Source organism: Priapulus caudatus, unplaced genomic scaffold, assembly GCF_000485595.1.
Source record: "Priapulus caudatus unplaced genomic scaffold, Priapulus_caudatus-5.0.1 Scaffold1514, whole genome shotgun sequence".
Classification (NCBI taxonomy): domain Eukaryota; kingdom Metazoa; phylum Priapulida; class Priapulimorpha; order Priapulimorphida; family Priapulidae; genus Priapulus; species Priapulus caudatus.
The window spans coordinates 24,430-36,627 of record NW_014578575.1 but is presented as its reverse complement, the minus strand read 5'-3'; the positions used below and the strand labels follow the sequence as shown (position 1 = coordinate 36,627).

The following is a 12,198-nucleotide window of genomic DNA, read 5'->3' as shown; positions in this document are numbered from 1 at the left end:
CGAGCGTGTGTATACTCAATGTATACTCGTGTGTGTGTGATTATAACATGTATTCAACTGATACGGGACATGCATGGAATCTCTGTGGCGCGTTGTGATGCAGTATAAAGCACGGAAATAATCGTACGAACAACGTTCACAGCTTTATTGAAATTAAAATAGAAATAGAAATTGAAAAATTGAAACAGCGGCAGCGCTAGCAAGCCAAGATTCGTCGCCGGGTTGCCTCGTACATTTCCGCGTAACCCCGCGGCGGCGGAACAAAGGAAGCCGTGCTCGTTCGCTAGCTAACGCACGCGCGCCGGCGCAAACACACTTCCCCCTTCTCCCCCAAACCCAGGGTAAGAAATACACAGGAGCAATAAGCGATTAGCTCTTCAAACCTCCGAAATCGCTCCCGTGAGGCTCAAAATAGCTCCCGTAGAATTTCCGACGAGAGCTATTTCTTCCACAGACTTTTGAAAAAGGGCTCCCGTAAAAAAAAGAAATTTTTTCTCTGCCCCAACCACCTGCCGATCTTTGGCACACACTCACCAGATTCTTGTGCATTTTTGACAGTGACTCGAGCACCTCGTCCATGACCTTGTCTGAAATCTGCGCTGCCAGCGACAGCGTCATCTCACTGCATGCAACACACGCACAAAAACACATGCTATTAGTAGTAGAGGGAGGTTACGTAAGGGCGAGAGAGAGGGGAGGATATGTGAGGATGAGGGGAGTGGGTGATGGGAGAAGGTTATAAGCTTAGGTAGGTGAAGTACGTAGTAGTAGAGGGAGGTCCCATCCAACGTGAGAGAGAAGGGAGGATATGTGAGAATAAGGGGAGTGGGCGATGGGAGAAGGTTATAAACTTAGGTAGGTGAAGTACGTAGTAGTAGAGGGAGGTCCCATCCAACGTGAGAGAGAGGGGAGGATATGTGAGGATGAGGGGAGTGGGTGATGGGAGAAGGTGAAGTACCTAGTCACTGGGGCAGCAGAGTGATGTTAGGTTGATGGATAGGAATGTAGAAGTAAATGCAGTTTGTGGGGTGGGAGATAGGTATGCTGGGGTGAGAGGTGAAGTAAGGGTGGAGGTAGTTTATAGAGTGGGAGAGGTATGCTGAGGTAGGGAGGTTAGGTAAACGTGGAGGTAGTTTATAGGTAAGGGTGGAGGTAGTTTATAGGTAAGGGTGGAGGTAGTTTATAGGTTAGGGTAGAGGTAGTTTATAGGTAAGGGTGGAGGTAGTTTATAGAGTGGGAGAGGTATGCTTGGGGTGATGTATCCGTGCAATTATCACCGGTCAGAGAGAGGCTATCATGATCATGCAACATCTGCAGCACATGTTACACTGCAAGGCAGCACTCTATCTACATGCTGTATCACAGACGCAACCCCTTAACACAAAATAACTCATGTTCAAGCAGAATGACGGTGGGCTATGACGGTACACGGGTTATAATCTACCACAAGCACACAGACACAGTATTGCATCCATTAATGTAGGTAATGTTGCATACCTACGACAGGTAATTCTGTTAATAAAACGCATACATGGACGATGCCTTGTTTTTAACATGCTAAACATGCACAGGCTTATTCATATACGTGCTTTATATGATTCCGCCATTCTGTGGGAGAGATCGTTAAACAAGCTCATGGGTGCACGCGGGGAGTTAAAATGTATTCTCATTGGCTAATACGCATATGTAATAATGAGTTCCTTAGCCGTCTGTTATCCGTGATCGTATGAGTGGGCTACGTATATTATTAGAGATATCGCTGAACGCATCATACACAAGTTACTGAACAATGCAGGTACGTGGTTAGAGCACAAACATCTTTACTGATCAAGAATACCTGATCTCATATACCAAGAATCACATATACCTGATCTTATTTAGTATAGGTGGCGCCGCCTGCAGTAATATTGCCGTGTTCACCAAATCCTTCGCCTGGGGAAACATTTCGGGACTGTAAATCTTCGACAGCGACTCCTGGAATAGCTCCTACAATGCACAAACAATACGCGCATCACTGCACAGCCCAGGGTTGAGTTGAATCAATCGTCGTGTTACTTATTAAGTACTTATGTACCAAGCACAAGCATTACAGGTTTCATACAATATAAGGGTGTCCAAAGAGAACATCCCCACTTTGATTAGAATTTAGATACTGCCACAACTCGTGCAAAACTGCTAAAAATCGCAGTAACTGAGCCGTGGTAAGTACAACTTTTGCGATAAAACCAGTTTTCGTTAAACAACTTAACAATTTCTACCATGACAGATCACTAGCTTTCGTAACGGAACCAATTTATTACACTACAAATATGGTTACGCTGCATTACAAGGTAATTTTCCTACAAAGCAGCGAGTTCTTGCGAATGATTCGTGAATCGTTTGACAAGGCCAGTGGTTCCCAACCTGGGGTTCCCGTACCGGTGTCCGCAAAGGTAGTACTGGGGGTCCGTGAGCTAAGTTAAAAATTTCAAAAGGCTCCAGTGTAAAATGTATAATTACTCACGATAAGGCTACTAAAGATAAACTTTAAAAATTTCACATTTCGTTGTTCTTGGCTGTAATATTATCAACTCAGTATGGCAACATTGGTTCTGCAGGGTAGATGTTTTAGCTATAAAATATACTGGGGTTCGTGGGAAAATTAATTTAAATAAAAGGGGTTCTTGGTGGTGAAAAGGTTGGGAACCACTCGACTAGGCGTTACACAATCGATCAGGATTTACGGCGGTGGCGGCATCAGCAGCCCGCGCCGCCGCACACACCTGGCCCGTGACGGAGTTTGGACAGAGCTGCTCGGCGCACGCGATCATGCTGCGCAGGTTCTCCTCCATGTGCTTCTCGACGACCTTCGTAAGGTCGTTGGCTATCTCCTGCAGCTTACGCTCAATGCTGCTGCCGCTCGTGTCGCCGGACACCGCCACGTGATACAGGTTAGGCAGCAGCTGAAATCACAAAGTTCGATCTTGGTTTAAGCCATGTGAGAGTTTTTTCTCGGTTAGACTGCATTCCACTTGCGGAAGGCAACTTCCAAACATGATGTGCCGGAACGGCGGAAAAGGGAAATGAAACATGAACACAAATTAATAGCCTAAATAATGACAACAATAAAATATAATAAGATTCTATAGTAAGCTTTATACTGACTGCTATTTACCCCCTCGCAAATAAATACATATTTATATGTCTATATCTTCCTAGCTACCGTTCCCCTACATCTATACCTTCACACGGAAACAGTTCGAAAATGCATGGATTCATCCTACTCAAAAACCACAAACGTTTTTGTAGATATATACTTGTCCACTTAAAAAATCACACGCAACAAATGTCTTGATTCTCAGGGTTACACGAGATTACAACGAACGGTTCTACGACAACAAAAGAAAGAGTGGTGGTGGAACGGTGAGGGATAGAGAGCAAAGAAGACCATGCTTAAAACTACAATAGCCGCGTTCACACGTAGCAAGAAATTCGGTATTTAGCGTTCACACGAGGCAAAATGCGAGGTCCAAGAAATACGGTATCTAAACAGATCCGGTATTTGATGTAAATACGCAGCTTCCCAGACCCCCGAATAATTTGCCGTGCTTGAGAAATACCGGATCTCTTGGACCGCGCATTTCCTCATGTGAACGCTAAATACCGGATTTCTGAAGCCGCATATTTTATAGACTGGTCCGCGCTCAACAGTTCCAGTGTAACGCGAGTGGAACTGTCGAGCGCGGACCAGTCTACGTATTTTATCGGCAGTTGGTGCGCATTGCATTGTTTATTTCGCATTGTTCGCTTGATTGTTTAAAGCAGCTCGCAGCTCGCAAATACCGTATTTCTGGAGCCGCGAATCAGCGTGTGAACGCTCGGCCGCGTATTTGTCTCAGATTCGGTATTTCGCAAATACCGTATTTCATAAATACGAGGTCTCGTGTGAACGAGGCTATTCTATACGGGAACCACTGTACCTGCTTGCACCTGGCTGCATCGTCTGCTAGCCTGTCCGCAGCCTCAAGGTCATGTCGTATCGACTCGTGGGGAGATTTCTTGAGCATCTCCTGGTCCTCTCTGATCTTCATCACAAGCATGTCCACCATCTACAGAAGACAGAATATTAAAGTAAAAATACAGACTGTGTTCCTTATCAGCGATCTGATAAACTGTTTGTTTCTAATCTTTACCACAAACACAAACCACCATCTATGGAATGCAGAATGTTCAACTGAAAAAAAACTGATTATGTTTCTATTAATCCTTACCACAAACGCACCACCATCATGTACAGAACACCGAATATTCAGCTGAATAAAACAGACTACGTTTGCTGGCCTGCGCCACAAACACACACCATCATACGCGGCGTGTAACCTACGTGTTGGGTGGAGCCTAGCAGGATGCCTTGCTGCAGCCGAAACAACTGATCGCTGGACATCTTCTGCGGAGCTCTGTTTCTGAACATGTATTCCTCGATCTGCAACGCGCCGAGAGAACAGACACGTTCTAAACACCCAGGGAAAATTCACGTGCGAGTGTCCAAATTCATCGAGAGCATGGTAAATGAAGAAGAATGAAAGGCGTGCGACTTTTTAGCAATAATTTCAACAAGCGGCCGTTGTCAGAAACGAAATTCGTCTTAACATTAGTTTTAACGTTGACAGAAACGATCGTTGACAGAAACATTAAGGTCACGTTACGAGCTTCTCATTCGGAGTGCATAGAGGTCAAGTCTTCTAGAAAAGGTTAACGTTAAAACTAATGTTAAAGACTAATGTTAAGACTACTGTGAAGACTAATTTCATTTCTGACAACGGGCACCAGCTATTCAAAATTTTACGGTAATACTACATGGTCTTCAACTGGAAATAGAATCAGTTGCATTTATACATCCCAGCAGAAAAGACTAAACCGACTATGAGAAACAATCAGATTCTTCACATCTAATCGCGGTACATAATACCCATAACATGACACTGCATTAACCGCGGAACATAAACTTGCCTTCTTCAATGCCTTCTCGGTCTTCTCCAGGTTTTCTTTGGCAGCACTAGCCATGTCCACGAGGGGCAGGTGCATAAACTGTAGCGTGTAGTTCCTGCAAGAGAACGATAAACACGCCGTAACCATAGTAACATCCGCGCCCGATGCTGAGACTGCAACTTCATAGGGGCAGATGTTAAGTTTTGATCAGGGGACTCCAATTGTTACGCTCTACCCTCAAACACGATGGTGCGTGCAGTCCAGAGTTTTGTAGATAATTTGAGATTTTTTGAAAATTTAGATTGAAAATTTCAACAAGAACAAAAACAACACGAGCGAAAGGAACTCGCAGTACGACAATATTACATTATGAGATCATTATGTTACCACCTGTGAATTACCACAACAGGATTTCAAACCATTAAACGCAAATAACGGCTGGATAATATTTTCACTCTTCATGCTCACACCCTATTTCATTTAATCGGTTTTTCCCTATCACACATGTATAAGATTGCAATACCCCTTAATTCAATTTACATTATTTACACTAATGAATTACATTTTGGAGGTAACATATTAATTGAAAAAGTTCATAGACAATACTGATAAAATTAAAACAAATAAAACAAAATAAATAGAAGTGATGGCGGGCGAAACGACAATTCAGTCACTCGATGTAGAATGTCGACTAGTGCCGTAGAGTGTAGAGTGTCACTAGATGTTGAGTAGATTACTAAACAACAACATGACGATCAATGAAGAGGACAATGATGAATACGACTGCGACCTGAATTAGATCATATTTTCGCTCCACGTGCTGCTATTGCACATGATAAGTTCTTCCTCATCACACACGTATACGATCGCCCCCATTTTCTTTTTTGTACATTCGCCCCCGCATCCATGTATCACAAATGTATAAGATCACTGTATATATACCCTTACTACAGCATATATTACTGTATGTGTATGTGCCTGCAGCCGTATACTCGCTCCCTAGCACTTACTTCTCCATGGCATGTGCGACTTCGATGAAGTCCTGCGCGTTGGTGTTGTTGCGATCCCAGGCGAGAGATGTCAGCTTCGTGTTGATCTGAAGCGCCTTTGCCAACATCTTCGCGCCGCTGTGTCCCATCAGGTTACCACTGCGAGCGTGCGGCAAGCGTGAATCAAAAAGCGAGTTCAGGACAGTAATGACAGGTGACTACTCGCGTAACACGACCGACCGTCCTGATAACTCGCCTAGGTAATGCTCACCTTTTTAAGGGCGCGCAATTTTTGTGTTAAAAATTTGAGCAAATTAATCGATTGGTGTGAAAGCATTTCAGCTGAATTACAAATGTGGTGAACTGACTTTATTATGAAAGTTGGCGATTACAGCGTCGAGTTATAGCGGGTAAACATTAAAATGAAAAATTTATAATAATAAAATCTTCGACGACCTAAACGTTGGGCCCAGGATGTGGTAGTACATCCTACGATTGCATGAATTTCCCAGGGGCGGATCCAGAGGGTTTGGGTGACCAGTTTCCATAGTTCTAGTCACAGCTAGGGGGGTCCGAGGGCATGCCCCCCCGGGAATTAAAAAAAAATTAGGCTATATTTGGTGCATTCTGGTGAATTTTGAAGGTCAATTCTGAAGATACCCAGCCTGTGACCGGTTTCTGGAAACCGGTGCAAACCGGCCTAAATCCGCGCCTGTTTCCTACATGCTTTCTTCAGGACTAGCAATCATGTATGAAATGATGAAGCATGGGAGGAGTGATACTCTTACATCAGATTCATTCTGAATTATGAGCAAACTCACGCGCACGTACAGTCAACTCTCCAAATTCCAAACCCACTCCCTTCAAATCCAAATCTCATATTAAACCGGATGATTTTTAAAGCCCCAACACCATCTGAGGCATGTAAGATATGCCTGAAATAGCCCCCCCCCTCCCTATAAACCGATCCTCACATAAAACCGGATGATTTAAAGTCCCAACACCATCTGAGGCATGTAAGATATGCCAGAGATAAAGCCCGCTCAATATACCACACTTCACAGCAAACCGAACTAAACGGAGGGTCCCCGAGGGTTGGTGGGTGATGTGAGAGTTGGCTGTATTAGCGAGGCACACCTCAGGTCGATGTGCGACAGGGTGTTGTTGCTCCCGAGCGCGTTTATGATCACACACGTGTCCACCTTCAGCTTAGAGTCGGCCAGCGAGATCGATTCTATCTGCTGGAGAGAAAATAACAACTGAGCAAACGCATGCCGAACGCCAGCCACTTCATGTTGTGATTAAATTCCAGGTACATCCAGGTAATTCCAGGTAATTTCCAGGTACGTGAATCGCGAATGGCACCAATTTAAATGGCGTTTCACTATTCATTTTTACACTTTTGTTGGAAAGGTGATAGCTTGATGATTTATCAATGATACGCTAACATGTTCCCATGCAGAAGAAGATTAACGATTACAAATTAATTATCGATGTGTTAAGATTAATGATTAAGATTAATGATTAAGATTAATGATTAAGCAGAAAATTAATGTAAAGATTAATCACGTAACAGGCGCTTACCGAATTCTCGGTTTGGATTGTTTGCACCACATACTCCAATATTTGTGGTAGCAGATTTCTGAAACGATGTACATCAAAACTTGCACATGAGAGATAGTTTCTTTACACTACACAATGTGTAATCTATACACGCCTTGTCTGCCACACAACATCTCATACACTTATGAAAACACATTCAACAAAATCTTTTAACTTTTAACATTTCCAAATAGCAGCAAATCATTGGTTTTTGAAGCACAAGCATTGCCTCCTGCTGCTACCTTGTAGCTGAGATGAGATGAGATTTCATGTATACTAGATAACATTCAGGTGCCCCCTGCGCACATAACGACAACCCCACACAGACACAGACGCTGAGACCTACCTTGGCTTGATGCTGTTGAAGTTCTTCCCCATGGCGACATGCCGTATCGACTTGTTCCTACTCAACGCAGTGCATACGACCGAGGACTCATTATCGAAACCTGCCAAAATACACGATACAACATTCCAAAATTCCGTTTTTATTATTATGATAATAATAATTATTATTCGTATATATATACTATTATTATCAGTGTTGTTGCTGTTGTTGTTGTTGTTGTTGCTATCATTATGAAACAAGCCCATGTCCATGTTGGTGATACCGGGCAGGACAATGCTCAGAAGGTACGCTCCATCCTTGCACATCTCATCATCATCATAATCACCGTCATCATCATCGTCGTCGTCGCCACCCTCATCATCATCATCGTCACCATCACCATCATCATTATCATCGTCGTCGTCGCCGTCATCATCATTGTCATCATCATCATCGTCACCATCACCATCATCATTATCATCGTCGTCGTCGCCGTCATCATCGCCATCACCATAATCATCATCAGCGTCAGCGTCGTTACCGTTGTCGCTGATGTCCAGGCTGACGATGTTGGTGATTCCGGGCAGGACAACGTCCAGCAGGTACGCTCCATCCTTCCTCATCTCGTTAGCGCTCAGGTCTAACGACACGCCGTGCAGCTTCTTGTTGCAAGCGATGCCCAGCAACACGCACCTGCGAACAGGTGAAGCCAGAATGATAGCCGTACGCGGGGGAATAAGAGCCGTATGCAGCGGAGAGGGAAACAGACGGACGACCGACAAAACATGGCACGATACATGCAAGTTTCAAGCTGTTGCTACTGCTGCTGCTGTTACTACTGCTGCTGCTGCTGCTGCTGCTGCTGCTGTTACTACTGCTGCTGCTGCTGCTGCTGCTGCCACTGTTACTACTGCTGCTGGTGCTGCTGTTACTACTGCTGCTGCTGCTGCTGCTGCTGCTGTTGCTGCTACTACTACTGCTGCTGCTGCTGCTGCTGCTGCTGCTACTACTACTACTACTGCTGCTGCTGCTGCGTTTACGATTGAATTTACGATTGAAACTCTTAATGCCATCTCACTACCTGTTCAAGATACTAACGCAAGAAAACTACTGAATATCTATAAAACGATTTTCTCCTTATTCTAATCAGACACTTCGAAACATGCTAACAGCTCAAGCCTAATCACGCCTTAACCTCGTTAACACAATTAAACTGGAACTCGGAAAAGCGTAGGATCGCATCGGAAACGCGCGAACCGTCCAGCTGACAACGCATTCTCATTGTTTAGATCGTGGCAGTACCCTGACCGGTGACAAAACTCTGCATACACCCTCTCCTCCTCTTCCCAGAGCCTACGCCCCCTCCCCCTCCCCCAGAGCCTACATCCCTAGACGACTCCCCCCACTCAGGCTGCGACAACCATGCCTTCCCCCGCCCGCCGCGACGAGAGATGCTCACTTGATGACGTCGGTAGGGAGTCGACACCCCGCGAGTTTGACGTCCCGCAGCGAGTGACAGGAGGCGAAGAAGTCCTTGACGCAGGAGAGCACGACGGCGAGCTTGTCCCGCGACGAGCGTGACTGGAACGGGTTCATCGAGAGGTCGATGCTGGATAGGGTCGGACAGCAGCTCTGCATGAGTGTCGCAAACACCTGCCGGGAGGGAGAGGCAAAAAAAAAAATATAAAAAAAATAAAAAATAACAAAAGCGAGGTGCAAAGATATGCGATTGTTGTCAAAAAAAATCTAAATGAAAAAAAAACAAAGCAAGATGAAAAGATACATGATTATTACAAAAGAAATGCAAACATCTGTGTGCAAGCGAGACAGAAAAGACAAAAAACTTTAAAAAAAGCTTTTTAAAAACTTAAACATGATTCAAGGATATGCGATTATTGCAAAAAAGATCCAAACTGAAAAAAACAAAGCAAGATGCAAAGATACACGATTATTACAAAACAACTGCAATCACCTGAGTGAGAGAGACACAAATATAGGATAGAATTAGATTAGGATGAAATAAAACGATTAGGATCAAATAAATAGTCGAAGGGTGATATGTGAGGAATTATTATTGATTTCATTAACCACTGAGTCCATTATTTATTAGATCATCGCCAGAAAAATTACAAAAATCATTTTTTAAATAAAGCAAGATGTAAAAATATGCAATTATTTCCAAAAAATCACAAAATAACTAAAGCAAGATGCAAAGCTATGTGACTTCCTCGCGTCCTTCCACTAGACAATGGCTACCACCAACAAACAATTAGTCGAATAAAAGGATGAAGAGATAGACAGATTCGTGAGGAATTATTATAACCGATACACCTACCGTTTCTAGTGGACAGTCCATGGACGAGATGTTCAGGTGTGATAACGATGAAGCCTGCACTAGGAAAGACGTGAGTACCTGTGAAAGTAAATGTGTCAGGTGTATTCAAGAATGTAGCATTAACAAGTATCAAGGTATTCCGCTTGGGTTTTCCCTTCCAAGAAAATCCTATGATGAATGATCGTGTCTTTAAACGACAGTTTGACGAGTTGTAATGAAATGCAGTCACAGCCATTTTACTGTAAGGTAGAATAGTATTGTTGCCATAAATATTGTCTTAACACGTTCTTGGTTGTGATAGAGGTGCATAACACAAACTTATCACAGCTGCAAGTGAGCTTATCCATTCAGGTATACAATACTAACCCACATGCGCAGGCATACGTACGCACGCACGCACGCACCCACGCACGTACGCACGCACACACACACACACACTAGTACATGACACACCCGCATCATAATAAGTGAAAAGGTCTCAAACCTAATACTTGGTTTGCGATTATTCAACTGATATATGTACACAAATAATAAATATTATCATATACAACATTCACCGGGATTACGGAAATGTTCTGCCTACCTACCAACCCACTCCCAAAACGTTGGTTCATGTTACAGTAGGGGAGAGTAACCAGGTCAGGAAGCCTGTCACGTCCCTAGTACTGGTACTTGGTACCTAGTACTAGTAGCCTGCCCGACAGACAGCTACCTACCAACCCACTCCAAAAACGTTGGGTCATGTTACTGCAAGGAAGAAGAATCGTATCGGATTAAAATGGCTGCCTACGAGACATAGCTAGTTACGTAGCTAGACGCGCGTGTGTGGTCCTGTCACTCGTCACATTGTCTCTCTACATTGCGTTGCAGGGATTTTGTGCAGAAGCTGTCCACAGCCCTGCTCAGTGCCAACAGTCGTGTGACAGCGCTCGACCTTAGCGGTAACCACCTCGAGGACAAAGGTACTGATAAACGTGCTAATAGAAATGCAAATGACAAAGGTTGAGGTCGATCCGCGATGGGGGGAAATGTTTAGAGATGCTGAGTCAGCACTGTCTGGATAGTTGCCCGCAGAGGTTTGCGCATGAGGGCGTAGAGTGGTGTAGCCATCATTTAAAAAATTGCATTTCTAATAATGGTAACAATAATAGTAGAAGCAGTAGTAACAGCAGCAGCTGCAGTAGCAGAAGTAGTAGCAGCAGCAGTAGCAGTAGTAGCAGTAACAGCAGTAGCAGCAGTAGTAGGAATAGCAGTAGCGGCAGCACTACCATCACCACCAGCAGCAGAAGCAGCAGCAGCACCACCACAGCAGTGCCACCACCAGCAGCAGCAGCAGCAGCAGCAGTAGGAACAGCAGCAGCACCAGCATCAGTAGCATCAGCAGCAGCAGCAGCAGCAGCAGCAGCAGCACTACCACCAGCACCAGTAGCATCAGTAGCATCAGCAGCAGCAGCAGTAGCAACATCATCATCATGAGCAGCATCATCATCATCATCATAAGCATTAGCAGCAGCAGTAGCATCAGTAGCATCAGCAGCAGAGCGGAGTTCAGCAACATCATCATCTGAGCAGCTCATCATCATCATCAGAAGCATTAGCAGGCAAGCAGTAGCATGCAAGTGGGATGGCATCGCAGTGCCGACACATGCGCAGCTAGGCACACATCATCATCATGGGGCTAGCCAATCATCAATCACCTTCGCATAAGCGACTTAAGCAGCAGCAGTAGCATCGAGTAGCCCATCGAGGCAGAGCAGCAGTGAAGCAACATCATCATCGATGGCATCATCATACATAAGCATTAGCAGCAGCAGTAGTCACCGTCGTCTTGTTTGGCGTTCAGGTTCTCGTGCTTGGCCTGGCCGTCCGCCGGTCGCCGGGTAAAATGACACGAGATGAGCAGCGTGTCTGTGAATGCGTCGGCGCCACGCCCAAGGGTCTCGCCGCGCTCACGAACGCGATCTCGTCAGGATCTCCTT

The 12,198-nt window shown here is 44.7% G+C and overlaps 1 protein-coding gene across 1 annotated transcript in view; it reads right to left on the bottom strand.

The window, feature by feature from the left end:
* Positions 1-12,198, bottom strand: part of LOC106816871 (leucine-rich repeat-containing protein 16A-like) — a gene marked incomplete in the record, with an annotated part of 42,577 nt that overhangs the window by 23,030 nt on the left and 7,349 nt on the right. Inside the window, 14 exon segments of the mRNA XM_014821512.1 lie at positions 535-622; positions 1,868-1,986; positions 2,763-2,942; positions 3,960-4,088; positions 4,364-4,462; positions 4,990-5,083; positions 5,979-6,116; positions 7,095-7,195; positions 7,542-7,599; positions 7,906-8,005; positions 8,426-8,577; positions 9,344-9,537; positions 10,220-10,297; positions 11,088-11,196. Of these exon segments, the coding sequence (XP_014676998.1) occupies positions 535-622; positions 1,868-1,986; positions 2,763-2,942; positions 3,960-4,088; positions 4,364-4,462; positions 4,990-5,083; positions 5,979-6,116; positions 7,095-7,195; positions 7,542-7,599; positions 7,906-8,005; positions 8,426-8,577; positions 9,344-9,537; positions 10,220-10,297; positions 11,088-11,196 (1,639 nt within the window).